The sequence below is a fragment of the Acipenser ruthenus genome, chromosome 4, assembly GCF_902713425.1.
Source record: "Acipenser ruthenus chromosome 4, fAciRut3.2 maternal haplotype, whole genome shotgun sequence".
Classification (NCBI taxonomy): domain Eukaryota; kingdom Metazoa; phylum Chordata; class Actinopteri; order Acipenseriformes; family Acipenseridae; genus Acipenser; species Acipenser ruthenus.
Genome location: NC_081192.1, coordinates 63,054,668 through 63,072,463, shown reverse-complemented (window position 1 = coordinate 63,072,463; position 17,796 = coordinate 63,054,668). Strand labels below are relative to the sequence as shown.

Genomic DNA, 17,796 nt, shown 5'->3' with positions numbered 1-17,796 from the left:
GTTCACTAACATAACACAGTGGAATGATCACAATATCATTTAGTAATTGTAGGACAGTATTGCCACGTGTGAAAACTTTAACAATAAAGCCAAAACAAAAATGCTTTAAATTTAAAACAAGCACTGGCAAAATCAACTCATTTTTATACGGTGCAGAACTAATTTATTTTAACATATTGTTTAGGGACGTTGCGATGCCTGCACGGTGGGTGTCTTTTAATAGTAGTATCTACAACTAATCGACAATAACAATCCAAAGCAAATTTGCTTTTGTTACAGACTTTCTAACAAGTCTGGAATAAACTATTTTGGCTCTTAAATAGTTTTTTCCTTGTGGTAAGCACCTCGCCATAAACTTTTTGTGCACAAATGATTTTTTGATTCAGTTGTTTATATTGGAAACTTGTTTATATTGAAGGAGTGTTCCCTGTTTTTTGATGCACACTGGTTTGTTTCCATAATGGAGGACTTACCAACACCTGATGTTACTAATCAAGCTTCCTGTTTATCCTATACTGATGAAGAAAACTGATTTTCTTTTAACACATGTTTTGGATACATTACCTAAGATACATACAAATATTACTAATCTACCTGGTAGACCAATGGTGTCTGGTAATCAATCAATTCTGAACCATTGAGTCAATTTGTTGATTTCCATAGTAAACCTATAGTCTCAGAATCACCTTCCTATTTGTCTGATACTAGAGGTGTAATTTATTTACTTGCCAGCTACATGATTCATAATGATGCATTCCTTGTAACCTTTGATATTGAAAGCCTGTATACTAACATACCACCTAGTGAAGGTCTTGAAGCAATGTCCAATTATTTTTCTTTGAAGACAATCAACAAACTGATTTTCTGTTACAGTTAACTGAATATATTCTTACATCAAATTATTTTCTTTTCAATGATAAGTATTATTTGCAAACCCAAGGCACTGCTATGGGCTCTACCTTTGCACCTAATTATGCAAATGTATTCACGGGACATTGGGGAAAACAATACATTGATGACGAGACTATTAACCCATTAATACAACATGTTGGGTTATGGAAAAGATATATCAATGATATTTTGGTTTTCTGGACAGGTTCTGAAGAAGACCTTCACTCATTTAAAAATTATATGAATGAAACTAGATCTTCGTTAAAATTTACTATGGAATATAGCAAGTTGGCTATACACTTTTTGGATTTGTTAATTTCGACTTCTGATGTTGGAACAGTGAACACATCTATCTTTAGAAACCCACAGATAGAAATACTTTATTACAAGCTTATAGCTATCATCCTAAACATCTTATCAGAAACATACGATGTGGACAATTTTTAAGACGTATCTGTAACAAAAAAACAGATTTCGAAATGAAAGCTCTGGAATTGTATGATGGCTTTCTTGATAAAGGCTACAACACACGCGTTACTGATACAGCTCTCTCAAAAGAACTGACATCAAAAATCAAGACCAGCTACTGACAATCAATAAAAATGTCCATACAAATACATCTGATAGTGTTTCATTTATAAAGGAATTTAATCACATGTCCAGATAATATACAAACATTGGAAAATACTGAAATATGATTCTCAACTTCATCCTTTCGTTAATTCCTTACCAAAAATCTAGTTCAGTAGTAGTAATATTAATGATAAATTGGTTTTATCTATGTACAAAACACCTTCAGATACTGGAAATTGGCTTAATAAATCTGAAATACACTGTAACTTTCAATGTGGTAGATGTGTTCACTGTTCCAACACTTATTATATGAAGTTTTTTCACACCCATACCCAGGACGCAAATTCTCTATAAAAAGTTTTATTAACTGTACTTTGGCACATGTTGTTTACTTGTTTAAATGCCCCTGTGGTCTCATCTACGCAGGACAAACTAAACGTAATCTAAAAATCAGAACTGCAGAACACAAAGTAGTGATAAGAAACAGCAATATAGATTACGCAATAGCTAGACAATATAATTAATTTAACCATGGTTCTTCATCTAAATTAAAATGTACGGGCATTGAAAAAGTTACAATATCTGCTAGAGGAGGCAACATTGTAAAACAGCTTTTGAGAAGGGAAGCGTTTTGGAATCACACACTAAATTCTGTTGAACCTAATGGACTCAATGAGAAACTTGAATTAAACTCCTATTTATAAATTATAATTACAAGTTTGTCACCTTATACATTTGTAATTATTATCTCTGAAGTGTATATCTCTGTAAATGATGTTTTAACATGATGAAATTATTAGCACCTGTTTTTAATTTAATTAGTGCTAGTGGTGGTGTTGTAATGGTAAATGATGATCACCTGTTGAAATGTATTTAAATGTGTTATGCTACTTCACCACACTGAAAACTTACAAACCTGATGAAGACACATTCGTATCGAAACGTGTAGTGCTGTACGCAAATTCTACATGAGAGTGCTGCCACGCCTGTCTTCTGTTGGACCAAGTGACTTTATCAACTTGTGTGTGTGTGTGTGTGTGTGTGTGTGTGTATATATATATATATATGTGTCACAAAGACGGCCAGAGTGGGTTGCGTCAGACCAGAAAGGAATCCAAACAAAGACAGTGGTTGTGATGAGCTGAGTGCAATGGCTGCACTCAGCGTTTATTTAACAAATAAAACGGTTGTAAACAGCACAAAACAGGACACGGCACTACACGCCAAAATAAAAAGACAAACAAAACGTACTAAAGGTGGTGCTCCTGGAGGTGGTGGAGGCAGAGGCAGCTCCTGCTCCTCTGCTCCTTGCGGTGGTGGTGGCGGAGGCAGAGGCAGCTCCTGCTCCTCTGCTCCTTGCGGTGGTGGTGGCGGAGGCAGAGGCAGCTCCTGCTCCTCTGCTCCTGGAGGTGGTGGAGGCAGAGGCAGCTCCTGCTCCTCTGCTCCTGGAGGTGGTGGAGGTAGAGGCAGCTCCAGCTCCTCTGCTCCTGGCGGTGCTGGCTCCCTCTGCTGTGGCGGCTGGGCATGTGCACGCCGTGCTGCCTTCAGCAGCATAGCGAGAGGCTGCTGGGGGACACCAGCATCCTGCCCTTCTCCCCCCAAAAAATTTTCAGGGGGTTGAGCCTGTAACTCCTCCCCTTCTGGCTCTTGGGGCTGAACCAGCAGGCATTTTCCCTCTGCTGGTGGCTTGGGTCCCAGGGCTGTTGAAGCCCCGACTTGCCTCCCTTTGGGCTGTGGACGCACCGACTCCTCCCTTTTGGGCTGTGGACGCCCCGACTCCTCCCTGTTGGGCTGTGGACACCCCGACTCCTCCCTGTTGGGCTGTGGACGCCCCGACTCCTCCCTGTTGGGCTGTGGACGCCCCGACTCCTCCCTGTTGGGCTGTGGACGCCCCGACTCCTCCCTGTTGGGCTGTGGACATTCGGGCTCCTCCCACTCAGGCGTAGGACATTCGGGCTCCTTCCGCTTGGGCTCCTCCCATTTGGGCTGTGGATGCTCAGGCTCCTCCCATTTGGGCTGTGGAGGCAAAACCAGCAGGCATTCACCCTCTGCTGGTGGAGATGGGGACAGCAGGCACTCACCCTCTGCTGGTGGAGATGGGGACAGCAGGTACTCACCCTCTGCTGGTGGAGATGGGGACAGCAGGTACTCCTCTGCTGGTGGTCCTGCTACCTGGGCTGCTGTTCCATTTATGGTTGCCTCCAGGTAGCTGAGGACAAACTCCACACCTTCCTCCAAGGTGTTTGGGGTGTGTTCCTCCTGATAGGCCTCCCATCTCTCACTGTCCATCATCCACAGGGCCCGAACGACTATGGGCAGAGACTGGGCCTCCAGCCCAGCATTCTCCAGGAACCAGCCCCGTAGTTTGATGGCGTCCTCTGCCATTATATATAATTTTTTTTTTTTTTTTTTTTTTTAAACAAAACCCCTCCTGGTCTGACGCTTGGAGGCGCGGCTATCCCACGATGACACCACGTGTCACAAAGACGGCCAGAGTGGGTTGCGTCAGACCAGAAAGGAATCCAAACAAAGACAGTGGTTGTGATGAGCTGAGTGCAATGGCTGCACTCAGCTTTTATTTAACAAATAAAACGGTTGTAAACAGCACAAAACAGGACACGGCACTACACGCCAAAATAAAAAGACAAACAAAACGTACTAAACACTAAACAGACGGTGCAGGACAGACGAACACAACACGGTGAGCAGATTACTACTACTACTACGACTACTTCTTATTATTCTTCTTAACATTTACCTCCGCTCCAATCCCGTTCTCCACTCACCGAACACCTAACCCTGAGTGCAAGAAATGTGCGTCTATATATACTATTGTGCTGGGATTCAATTACTAATTAATTATTCACTTGAATCCCAGCACGTGAATTAATTCTGTGCAACCCCGTGCTCACATATTATATTTAACCAGCACGTGAAGTGATTTGTGCTCTCCTCGTGCCTAAATACAAATCTACACTTTTTAAATATACGTGAAACACAGACCCGTTTATATCCCGTGTACCAATCTATACACCAACATTAACACACGCACGCAACACACAAATGCACACAGGGACGGGGCACATTGCCACAATATGCCATAAGGCCCGACAGGGTGTCCATATATGGAGTTGAGACGGCAACAAGTTTTAGCAGAACAGACTGGATAAATAAAAATAAATTGAACGATGTCTCGGATTTCAGTAATTTTTCAAGATCTGTGTCAGAGAGGGGTGGATTATGTGCAGAAGGTAGAACCTTTCCTATCTGTCTAGAAATAGAAAATGGTTTACAAGATCTGAACAAACCATGCAAACCATGTTGTTATGCTTTAGATTTTAAGGTTTGTATTGCACAAATATTTCTAGGCACTTATTATATACTGCATATTCTATAGTGAACCATAATGATCCATTAGTATATTTTTGGTTGTGTACCTTTAACAGTAAGCTGCATGTGACGTCTAGATCTAGCCCCACCTCCCGTGAGAGAAGGTGGTTCATTGTGTTATGCATGGGAGAGCATGGAGTTGGAGTTTGCAAGTTACTGTCTGTGATTATGATCATTTATATTTTAAACGATTTACTGAGGAATAAGATATGAAGTAGTCTGTGTTGATTCTGGCATGTTATTGTATTACACAGCGAGATGCTCCATTGAACTATAACCAGCAGCTCATATATTTAATGTAACTCGGAAAAAAAACCCTCAAAATTAATGTACAAAATTATATATTACACACTTTCTTTCACACCGGAGCCACGAACATCACAGTACTTTTATTTTTAGCTTTACTTGAGCCTGTGAGATATTATTGTGTGTTGGCATTCCTAATTAAAAGGTGTTTATGACTGAAATTGAATAAGTATTGCTTAATTTTTTATTTAAATACCAATATTTATTTATTGTTGTTAACTACATTTTATTGTAGATTTTTCTGCGATCAAAATATTATTCTTGGGGCTCCCGAGTGGCGCATCCGGTAAAGCCACTCCACCCGGAGTGCAGGATGCGCCCTACCACTGCCGACCGTGGATGGGAGTTCCCAGGGGGCGGCGCACAATTGGCCAAGCGCTGCCCGGGCAGGGTAGGGGGTAGGTTGGCTGGGGTGCCTCTGGCAGGCCGGCCTGTACGCAATTCAGAACTGCGTGGTCCTCCGATGGCTGCACAGTGAAAAAAAAGCAGACAGCTGACGGCACTTGTTTCAGAGGACGCAAGTGCTTGTCTTTGTCTCTCCTGAGTTAGTTCATGGGTTGCAGCGGTGAGCTAAGTTGAATAATAATTGGACATTACAAAATTGGGAGAAAACTGCAAAAATGAATAAAAACAATTGTTTAAAAACAAACAAACAAAAAAAAAACCTTATTTTCTTCCCAAGTAAAATTTAGAGTCTTTACCACAACTGAATCGAGTTTAGACACCACAACTTAAAAACATGTATATTCTGGTGACAGCTACCTGAAGCTCGAGCTGTAACCTGCTTTATTCAGACTTGATCAGTCGTTTACGGATAAGACTGGTGTTAGATAGGATTTCCTAACTAATGTTAGGATAGGATGGGACACTTAGGAAATTGTAGACACTGCTGACTTAGAAAAAATCATATCCTAGCCATGAAAGATATGATAGGAAAGCAAGTTACGAAATTGTTCTTGGGACATCAGGACTACATAATCCAGAATGCCGTGCACTCTCAATTAAGCAGGGAATGAGAAGCACCTAGCAATGATTAAAATGGAAGTATTTAATCAGGTCTGGGACTCAGTCCGGGTTGTCTGTCTGAGGGCTATGACCTGCACTTATTGGAAAAGCCACTTACTGTTGTCTGGACGCTTGATTTCACATTAGAGGACAGTGGAAAAAGACCTAAAGTTGGCAAAGCACACCCCACTTTGCCACAATATCTATATACTGTACATACATGCCAACAGTCCCTATATGGCCGGGACAGTCCCAATTTCCTAACAAATGTCCTGCGTCCCGATGCATAGGAAGAAAACTCGATATTTACACTTGGAGATTCTTCACAGCTAGTCTAGGTCGTTTTGTTGTTTTTTTTTCCTCTCGTATGACTGCACGTGTAAATAGTGTTTTTTGTTTATTTATTAATAAAATAGTGTGTTTTATGTGTGTGTTGGTGATGGGTACAGGTAGGGATTTAGGACACTAGGGAGGCAATTGGCAGGTTGGCTTGGCTCAAAACATGGAGGTTGTTGTGGAGCCAAAATGGAGCTAGTTGCCAAACACACTTAGGAGAGTATGGTAAGTGTATTATTATTATTAATAATAATAATATTACAGGTTGGTAAATGATTGGCTGGATTTGCACTTGTGTGTTAATGGGTTTATTGGGTTTAGTGGTGTGTATAAAAGCCAACGGTGTTTTAGTCAGGGAGAGACCACCAGGGAAGTGGATGTGTTGGGGATGAGACAAGCAGAGAGCAGCCCAACTACGGCGAGGCGAGGCGAGGCGAAGCAAGGCAAGGCAAGGCGAGACGAGACGAGGCGAGACGAGGCGAGACGAGGCGAGACAAAGGTGAGACGAGACGAGGTGAGACAAAGGCTCCTGCATGTTACATAGCCACTCACCGCGTTTTTACTTTTGTGTATGATTTTGTGTTTGTAACTTGTTTTGTGTACCCTTTTTATTTTGCCCTGTGAGCAGTGTTTTGATTTATTTTTGTGAAATAAATGCGCGCCCCAGTGCTTAAACCTGCAGCTACTGTCTCTTTAACCCTTTGCCATCCTGTCACATCTCTCTTAGCGGCTTCTGACCCTCGTGCACTGCACTGCCTGGCAGGAATTGTGTTCAGATGACCAGATCTCAGTTTAGTGACATGTCATATCCAGTCATATTGCAGAAGCGTATTATTTCCTCACTGCTGCTGCAATATGATTTGATGTTTATGATTTTGATTAAAATGTGGGAGCCAATGGAATGTGAATGACTGGAGTTAGCTGCACCCTTCATTTTCATACAGCATTTGCTGATCACGTGAAGCGAAGGTTCTGAGATATATATTAAATAAATTCGGGTCCAGCCAATGAACATGACATCTATCAAAGCAACAACAAAAAAAAGGAAGTGCTTGTTTAACAGTGACTGGAGTAAAAAATATGTATTTGGGGGGGGGGGGGGCAGTTAATTTGCAGGTTTAAAGCATAAACATTTTTCAATCATTTTATATGTTTCTCAACAAATCAATTAATATATTACTAAAACATTGCAAACCGTTGTAATTTTTACCTGCTGGACCAGGTGGGCCAGGTAAACCAGTGTGTCCTTCACCTTTTAAACCTCTGTCCCCCTTCTGCCCAATATCACCTGGTTATTGAACAAAAAAAAAAAAAACATTATTGCCAGATTATAGGAGGGTTACATATCACCTAAAATACTCTGCCACAATAGACCGATATAGATAGATAGATATAGTTATAGTGGCAGAGCAGGGGGAGGAGAGTAGTCCGTAAGGTAAGGTGTATTACAGGACTACATCCCGCAGAATGCCTCGGGGCTGATTGGCTCGGAAGCCAGTAATGAGGGACACCTGCCTGTAATTTAGGCAGGCAGATGTATAAAAGCAGGTTGAAATGTTTGTTGTCTGGCTGTGTGAAGGCTAAGGCCTGTAAAGAGACCTGTGTGAAGAGACTTGTGTGAAGAGACCTATGTAAAGAGACCTGTGTGAAGAGACCTATGTGCAGAGAGCTGTGTGAAGAGAGCTGTGTGAAGAGAGCTGTGTGAAGAGAGCTGTGTGAAGAGAGATGTGTGAAGAGCTGTGTGAAGAGAGCTGTGTGAAGAGCTGTGTGAAGAGAGCTGTGTGAAGAGAGCTGTGTGAAGACCTGTGTGAAGAGACCTATGTGAAGACTTGTGTGAAGAGCTGTGTGAAGAGAGCAGTGTGAAGACCTGTGTGAAGAGAGCAGTGTGAAGACCTGTGTGAAGAGACCTATGTGAAGAGAGCTGTGTGAAGAGACCTATGTGAAGAGCTGTGTGAAGAGAGCTGCCTGAAGACCTGTGTGAAGAGACCTATGTGAAGAGCTGTGTGAAGAGAGCAGTGTGAAGACCTGTGTGAAGAGACCTGTGTGAAGAGACCTATGTGAAGAGCTGTGTGAAGACACCTATGTGAAGACCTGTGTGAAGAGACCTATGTGAAGAGCTGTGTGAAGAGAGCTGTGTGAAGACCTGTGTGAAGAGACCTATGTGAAGAGCTGTGTGAAGAGAGCAGTGTGAAGACCTGTGTGAAGAGACCTGTGTGAAGAGACCTATGTGAAGAGCTGTGTGAAGACACCTATGTGAAGACCTGTGTGAAGAGACCTATGTGAAGAGCTGTGTGAAGAGAGCTGTGTGAAGACCTGTGTGAAGAGACCTATGTGAAGAGCTGTGTGAAGAGACCTATGTGAAGAGCTGCCCCTACTGAGCTGGGGGAGATCAAGCAGCTCCTAACCTCATCTGCACAAGACTGATGAACTAAGAACACCTGCTTAATGTACATGAAGCCTATATAACCAACAATGTACTGTATATAGAGAATAAGGGGGGAAATTATATATATATATATATATATTGTAACAAAATTGCACCACTCAAGGTTCGTTGCCCCTTTAAAAACAGACCCAAGACACAGGAAATGGAGGTTTAAAGCGCTTCTGCGCTATTTTTTTTAAATAATAATCACCAAAAACCAAATAGACAAAACAAACACCTTGCTCTTTCTTGAGCACTAACTAAACGCAACACAGGAACCTAAAACCTCTTGCAGGACAGCTAAGCTGTTTACCTGCCAATTAAACAAAATAATCAAACAAAACAAAACAGGTTTCACACTGATCCAAAAGGTTTACACTACCTTTTCCTTACACACGCTTGTGCAAACTAACAAGCGGGCTCTCCACACAGCAGCCCTGAACAGACTAGCTGCTTCTTTTAAATACCCTGCACCTGGCTCTAATTTATAATGATAGCCAGGTGCAGCGGATATTTACTAATCAAACAATTAATTAAACAATTAAACTCAATCAATGTGCATTTGCATATGGTTTTCATGCAGGGAGGATATTAATCCCCTCCCTGCTATCTTACTATATACAGTGCCTTGCAAAAGTATTCAGACCCCTGACCAGTTCTCTCATATTACTGAATTACAAATGGTACATTGAAATTTCGTTCTGTTTGATATTTTATTTTAAAATACTGAAACTCAAAATCAATTATTGTAAGGTGACATTGGTTTTATGTTGGGAAATATTTTTAAGAAAAATAAAAAACTGAAATATCTTGTTTGCATTAATATTTGGTAGAGCCACCTTTCACTGCAATAACAGCTTTAAGTCTTTTGGGGTAAGTATGTACCAGCTTTGCACACAGTGTCAGAGTGATTTTGGCCCATTCTTCTTGGCAGATTTGCTCCAGGTTGTTCAGGTTGGTTGGACGACGCGTGTGGACCGCAATTTTCAAATAGTGCCACAGATTCTCAATGGGAGTGAGATCAGGACTTTGACTGGGCCACTGTAGGACATTCACCTTTTTGTTCTTGAGCCACTCCAATGTTGCTTTGGCCTTGTGCTTGGGATCATTGTCCCACTGAAAGGTGAATTTCCTCCCAAGCTTCAGTTTTTTAGCAGACTGAAGCAGGTTCTCTTGTAGTATTTCCTTGTATTTTGCTCCATCCATTCTTCCTTCAAATTTTAACAAGATGCCCAGTCCCTGCTAATGAGAAGCATCCCCACAGCATGATGCTGCCACCACCATACTTCACTGTAGGAATGGTGTGTCTTGAGGCATGGGCAGTGTTAGGTTTGCGCCACACATAGCGCTTTCAGTTTTGGCCAAAAAGCTCTATCTTGGTCTCATCTGCCCACAAAACCTTTTCCCACATCGCAGCTGGGTCACTCTCATGCTTTCTGGCAAACTCCAGACGTGCTTTCAGATGGTACTTTTTGAGTAACGGCTTCTTTCTTGCCACCCTCCCATACAGGCCAGTGTTATGCAGAGCTCTTGATATGGTTGACTGGTGCACCATTACTCCACTCCCAGCCACTGAACTCTGTAGCTCTTTCAAAGTGAGTGTTGGCCTCTCTGTGGCTTCTCTCACAAGTCTCCTTCTTGTTTGAGCGCTGAGTTTTGAGGGACGGCCTTTTCTTGGCAGTGCCTGGGTGGTGTGATGTAGCTTGCTCATCCTGATTATTGATCCAACTGTGCTCACTGGGATATCCAAACACTTGGATATTATTTTGTACCCTTTCCCTAATCTATGCATTTGTATTACTTTATCTCTAACTTGTGTAGAATGCTCTTTGGTCTTCATTTTCCTTCAGATTCACAGCCTGATCAATGATCCTTCAACAGTGGGGTTTTTATCCAGAAAATGTGACAGCAACTTTAATGGTTCACAGGGTTTGAATACTTATGCAAGCAAGATATTTCAGTTTTTTATTTTTCTTAAAAATATTTCCCAACATAAAACCAAAGTCACCTTACAATAATTGATTTTGAGTTTCAGTGTTTTAAAATAAAATATCAAAAAGAAACGAAATTTCAATGTACCATTTGTAATTCAGTAATATGAGAAAATTGGTCAGGGGTCTGAATACTTTTGCAAGGCAATGTATATATATATATATATATATATATATATATATATATATTTCCCCCCTTATTCTCTATATACAGTGCATTGTTGGTTATATAGGCTTCATGTACATTAAGCAGATGTTCTTAGTTCATCAGTCTTGTGCAGATGAGGTTAGGAGCTGCTTGATCTACCCCAGCTCAGTGGGGGCAGGGCTGGCTAGCTGGGGTGAGGCCTGCAGTGTAGCTCTGCTGGTGCTGTCCAGTTTTGCCCTTGTGCTGTATCTGGTTCCTGTGCCAGGCCGGGCTGGGCCAGACTGGGCTGGCCTGGGAGGGGCGCAGTATGGGCTGGTGATGTCTAGCCTGTGTGTGGGGGGTTCCCCTGGGGGGTCTCCACCCTAGCTCCTGCCTGTGCTGTGCCCAGCACCTGTACTTGTAGAGGGGGGAGGTGCTGGCTGGGTTTTGGCTCAGGGTGCAGTCTTTCAGGGTCTTGGCAAAGATCTTGACTTCCTGCTGATTTCAGTGCACCCTATCATAGAGGTGCGGGGTGCTCAGGGTTGGGTGGTGGGCCAGGTGGACGCTGGGGAGCTCTGCGCAGCCTCTGGAGATTTCCACATTGATGCCGTTGATGATGTGCTGGGGGGTGTTGTGTCTGGGCAACAGGGTGGCGACGATGCCGTCGGAGAAGCACTACGTGGCTCTCTCTGCCAACCTCCTCACTGACCTGGCCACCCCCTCCCACTGTGAGGCCAGGTCGTTGGTGCTGGTGTGGATGGTGCGGTGGCACCCCAGGGTGGGCCTGGTCAGCAGCTGTAAGGCTCTCCTGTGTTTGCACACCTGATCTACACGACACGCTGGCCTGGGAACAGCCGCCGCTCGTCTAGGTATTTCCCATTTCAATCAATGAGAATGGCCACCTCGGCACTGGGCTCTTTTGTAGCCTGTGTTTGGGGGGGTCTGTGCTTCAGGGGCCATCTCGCTAAGAATGGGCGTAAACTCAGTGTGTGTGTTTCTGGAGGAGGAGGGGTGGGGGGGGGGGTTGTTGGGACAGTGTGTGTGTCAGTGTGTGTGGGAGGTGTTGTGGGGGCAATGTGTGTGTCAGTGTCAGTGTGTGTGGGAGGTGTGTCAGTGTGTGTGGGAGGTGTTGTGGGGGCATTGTGTGTGTGTGTGTGTGTGTCAGTGTGGGTCAGTTTGCCGGCACTGGCTGGTGTAACAGTGGTCCTGGGCTGCTGTATGGTGGGGGTGCACTGCTCTTTCAGAGGGTGGGTGTGGAGGGGGTCTGTGTGCCTATGTTGCTGCTCTCTCAGGCACTTCAGCTCCCTGGTCATGCTCTTCACTTTGCTCTGCATCTCCTCTCTCACTCCAGCCAGCTCGCTCCTCATGGCCTGGTTGTTCTGCTACAGTCTTTTCACCTCGTCTCTCAGCACACTGACTGCAGCCCTGCTCTCCCTCTTCACCTGGGTGACCTTGTCTCTCAGCTGCTGGGTGAGGCTCAACATCAACATCAAATCAACAGTATGAAGGTCACTCTTGAAATCAGGACTTAAAGGATGTGTTGCAGTAAGAATACCTCGGTCAAGAAAGGGGAACAAGACTAAAAGGCTCAAATATGCACAAGAACACAGAAATTGGGCTATGGAACATGGTGATTTGGACTGTTGATGGATGGACGATGACACCTGTGCCTTCTGCCAGTTCCGTTGTGAATTCAACGCTTGTCTTCTTTCTATTCCTTAAGGATATTATCTTCAAGTATTACTCATCCTTGTTAGACAGCTTTTTGGGTCTTCAGTTACAGATGATGTTGGGTCCTGGGTTTGTCAATTACAGATGATGTTTCTCTGTACTTGTTGATTATGCTTCAGACACCACACCTTGAAAATCAAGTGATGCGAGCTATTTCACTCAATGTTTTTGCTTCTTTATGCATGCCAAGGTTGTTATAATAGTAGAAAACACTAGTGGAGGCTTTGAGTAAATTGTTGATGCTCATAATGCATCAGAGTAGAAAAATGCAACATGTCTAACACTTTTGCACAGCAGTGTATATATATATATATATATATACACACACACACACACACATCTCCGTGGTCTAATGCTACTTGGAATACACAATAAGTAGGATTGCAGATAAGAACATAAGAACATAAGAAATTTTACAAACGAGAGGAGGCCATTCGGCCCATCTTGCTCGTTTGGTTGTTAGTAGCTTATTGATCCCAGAATCTTATCAAGCAGCTTCTTGAAGGATCCCAGGGTGTCAACTTCAACAACATTACTGGGGAGTTGGTTCCAGACCCTCACAATTCTCTGTGTAAAAAAGTGCCTCCTATTTTCTGTTCTGAATGCCCCTTTATCTAATCTCCATTTGTGACCCCTGGTCCTTGTTCCTTTTTTCAGGTCAAAAAAGTCCTTGGGTCAACATTGTCTATACCTTTTAGGATTTTGAATGCTTGAATCAGATCACAGCGTAGTCTTCTTTGTTCAAGACTGAATAGATTCAATTCTTTTAGCCTGTCTGCATACGACATGCCTTTTAAACCCAGGATAATTCTGGTTGCTCTTCTTTGCACTCTTTCAAGAGCAGCAATATCCTTTTTGTAATGAGGTGACCAGAACACAATATTCTTGATGAGGTCTTACTAATGCATTGTAAAGTTTTAACATTACTTCCCTTGATTTAAATTCAACACTTCTCACAATATATCTGAGCATCTTGTTGGCCTTTTTTATAGCTTCCCCATATTGTCTAGATGAAGACATTTCAGAGTGAACATAAACTCCTAGGTCTTTGTCATAGATTACTTCTTCAATTTCAGTATCTCCCATATATTTATAATGTACATTTTTATTGCCTGTGTGCAGTACTTTACACTTTTCTCTATTAAATTTCATTTGCCATGTGTCTGCCCAGTTCTGAATGCTGTCTAGATCATTTTGAATAACCTTTGCTGCTGCAACAGTGCTTGCCACTCCTCCTATTTTTGTGTCGTCTGCAAATTTAACAAGTTTGCTTACTATACCAGAATCTAAATCATTAATGTAGATTAGGAATAGCAGATGACCTATTACTGATCCCTGTGGTACACCACTGGTTACGTCGCTCCATTTTGAGGTTTCTCCTCTAATCAGTACTTTCTGTTTTCTACATGTTAACCACTCCCTAATCCATGTGCATGCATTTCCTTGAATTCCTACTGTGTTCAGTTTGAGAATTAATCTTTTATGCGGGACTTTGTCAGAAGCTTTCTGGAAATCTAAATAAACCATGTCGTATGCTTTCCAATTATCAATTTTTGATGTTGCATCCTCAAAAAAATCAGGTTAGTTAGACACAATCTCCCTTTCCTTGTGTTTGTTTCATTTACAGCTGCAGTTTGTGACCAATGTTGAGGTCAGTATGTTCGCCATAGCCTTTGTTACCTTTTATTCCTGGAGCGCCATGCATTCCGGGTGCCCCTGGGTACCCCTGCCTTCCCACCCTTCCTGGATACCCGGGGCTTCCGGTGGGTCCCTGGGGACCGGACGGTCCTGGCGAACCTGGTGACCCTGGCTTTGTTTCACATTGTTGACACGTAGGTTTCATGGTTTGAAGAAACTGAGGTAATTGGTCTAGGGAACACAATGTATGTTTAGAAAATGAGTTAAATTAGAAAACAAGATTTGATAACTATATAAAGTATGCCATGATCACGTGCCTTTTGGATTGAATACAAATGCACTCCTAAATGGTCCAATTTGTTAACAAAACATGTTTTATCTCTTCGAAGGCCAGGTTCGTGACTGGAAAATGTGCCATTGAACACATCTATAAGATGTTCATGGTCTACAAGCTGTAGCACAAATAACAATAATAGATAAAGTACTTACTCCTAAGAACATCAGTGCACAGCTTTATTACGTGTTCATCTGTTAAAGGCTTTCCCTGAAAAATAAATAATGTATTTAATGAGTCTATATTGTTATCTCTTCAGTGTATTTCTTGTTAATCAAGGAACCTGGCGTGCTGTACATACAGGTTTCCCTGGAAACCCAGGTACGCCTGGGTGTCCTGGTAACCCTTCTCGTCCTGGAGGTCCACGAGGTCCAACTGGTCCAATTGGTCCGAAGTCTCCCTTGCTCCCCTGAGTCCCTCTTCCTCCAGCATCTCCAGATTTGCCTTTCTGAGGATCAAGAAAACAAACTGAAGATACAGATATAGATAGTATTGCTGCACAGAAGATGTAAAACCATTTTTATAGAAACGGTCAGTTTCCCAGGAATTTGAACAAACAGTTGTCCTTGTCCTCCCATGGGGTTAGGGAGTAAGGTTGGCTGGGGCTAGTTCTCCTTATCATGCTTCAGCTACCGCTACTCGTCAGGCGTCAGACAAGTCTGGGTTGTAACACCCCAAATAAAAATATGGTGGTGATTGCGAAACGACAAGCAAAAAATTGGTAAAATTGGAATAATTAGGTAAAACCTACGCACCTCTCCTTTTTCTCCATCCCGTCCAGCTTGGCCCTGAGAAATGGTGACACAATTGGTTAGAAGTTATACTGATTAAGATTAAAATAAGAGACTACAGTACATGAAAGGCAGCTTACTTGTACTCCTGGGGCTCCAGGACTTCCAGCCACACCATGATCACCCTGAAATAATATGGCATTAAAAAAGATGAAGAAAAAGGATCTCAAGACAGTGTGAACTCAGAGAAGGCTATGGTATTGGACCTTCGTATCTCCAGGACTTGCAGATTAAACTGCTAGCTCACAGATCACATAATGCTTCTCTGATGATGCTTCCTAAAGCCACCTAAAATTGACTGGACCAAAAGCATACAGTTGTTATGAACTCAGTTCCACCACGCTTGAATCTGTTGCAAGACTGTGGCAGTGAGATGACGCAAAAATGCAGCAGCTTTGCAATTCTGTTTTTTTCTGACTACCATTGAATCAGCTGCACTTCATTGGTCCTGCCACCAGGTGGCAAAAGAAAGCAGAAAATGCATTAAATAAAACAGCAGGGAGCACCAGAGTTAAAGAATAAGCATTAAAGCATAAGTTATGCTCTGAAGTTAATTGATTGTTCATGCTCATCCACACAGGAGGAGTTATAGTTACTGAACTAAAATCAATGTAGCAGACTGTATAAAAAGTGCTTTCAAGTATAAATACCCCACAAAACTCATCCTTTTGTAGGCTTCTGTTTCCATGGCAAGATATAAAAAAGTAGAATATAGAATAAAGTACAATAAAGAATCTGGAAAAGTTCAGTTACAGATAAATATCAAATGAATTCTTTCAAGTGCTAGCATCTGAATTAGAAATGGAAATATGCCTTTATTTAATTAAATTCCTCACCAGGGCATGCACAATGAGCAATCACTTAGAATTATGTGCAAAAAATAAACACATTTATATAAAAAAGAGTGTCTCGTGTTTTTTTTATTTAAAAAAACTTCCACAAAAGAAAATACCTGATTTCCTTTATCTCCGGGGTCTCCAGTTTCACCCTAGAAACACATTCATATAAAAAATGTATTGAATTAAAAACAAGTCATTTGTGTTCAAATGTACACAATTACAGAGACACAATTGTATATCTTCTAAAAGCAAATAAGAAAATAAAGGCCTGTGACAGAGAAAGAATTAATCTTTATTATAAATCTCCCTCCCGACCTGTGAGGGCACTATGTAAAGGGAACGGAGTGCCCTGGACTGGATGGCCTAAAAATTAATTCCCAGGGATAAGTAGAAGTCAGCCATCTAGAAAGGGGGGGGAGCTACTGTACAGCAAGTCAGTGACCCAGAAGGGAAGCGATGTGGCAACAAGGAGAGGCGGTTGCACTCGCTAACCAAGGGGGCGTGACTGATGGTACAAAAGGGGACGTAGCGAGGTGATCTGTTCCTTTTGTTATGGCTAAGCTGAACCCGAGAAAGGAGTACTGTGAACTTTCCGTGAGTGTTTTGTTTGTTATTGTCGTGTCTAAAATCTACTTGTTTGTTCTTATTAGATGGTTAACACGATCCGAAGCAGTCGCTTAAAGCCAGCACAAAACCCGGACAACACTTCACCACTGTGCACGAATAAATTGTATTTCACCAGGAGCACTTTAGCACTCACTGTGGACTTGTAATAGTGTGTGTCTTTGTGTGTGTTCTACTGTGTTTATTCTTTCAAACTGTGTTTAGACAGACATTGCTGTGTATTGCCTGGGATTATTCTTTGTGGTCATGTGATAGACAGAGAAAGGATCGATCCTGTAAATCTCCCTCCCGATTAGAAAGGGCGCTGTGTAAGAGGGAAGGTACATCTGTCACACCGCACCACTCACCATATCACAGTTGGTGTTCAGAAGAGGGATTTGGGATGGACCCCGCCGCATTGGGAGCGATATTGGAGGCACAGGAGCGAAGACACCAGGAGGGAATGGCAACCATGATGGAGCAGATGCATGCCATGTTCCTGGAAGCCAATCGGGGGGTGGAACTGGTGACTGAACCAACGCCACTCGTACCAAGGATAAGGGTAGTGAAAATGTCACTGGAGGATGATCCCGAGGCCTATCTGGTAGCCTTTGAGAGGCAGGCAACGGCAGCGCAGTGGCCTCGGGATTGATGGGCTACCCAGTTGGGGCCCAATTTGATTGTGGAGGCCCAGGCAGCCTTACAAGCCTTAACCAACGAAGACGCACTTAACTATGATCGAGTGAGGCAGGCCATTCTCCAGCGACTCGACATCACGGAGGAAAACTACCGTCGCTGGTTCCGGGAATACCAGCG

The 17,796-nt window shown here is 42.8% G+C and overlaps 1 protein-coding gene across 1 annotated transcript in view; it reads right to left on the bottom strand.

Moving 5' to 3' along the window:
• The window catches only part of LOC117399948 (collagen alpha-1(XXI) chain), a 66,778-nt gene that overhangs the window by 2,777 nt on the left and 46,205 nt on the right, over nt 1-17,796 (bottom strand). The window contains exons 16-22 of the mRNA XM_059022636.1: nt 16,491-16,526; nt 15,619-15,663; nt 15,503-15,535; nt 15,049-15,195; nt 14,903-14,957; nt 14,456-14,644; nt 7,712-7,789 (exon numbers count right to left, since the gene is read on the bottom strand). Coding sequence (XP_058878619.1) covers nt 7,712-7,789; nt 14,456-14,644; nt 14,903-14,957; nt 15,049-15,195; nt 15,503-15,535; nt 15,619-15,663; nt 16,491-16,526 — 583 coding nt within the window. The remainder of the gene's footprint in view (nt 1-7,711; nt 7,790-14,455; nt 14,645-14,902; nt 14,958-15,048; nt 15,196-15,502; nt 15,536-15,618; nt 15,664-16,490; nt 16,527-17,796) is intronic.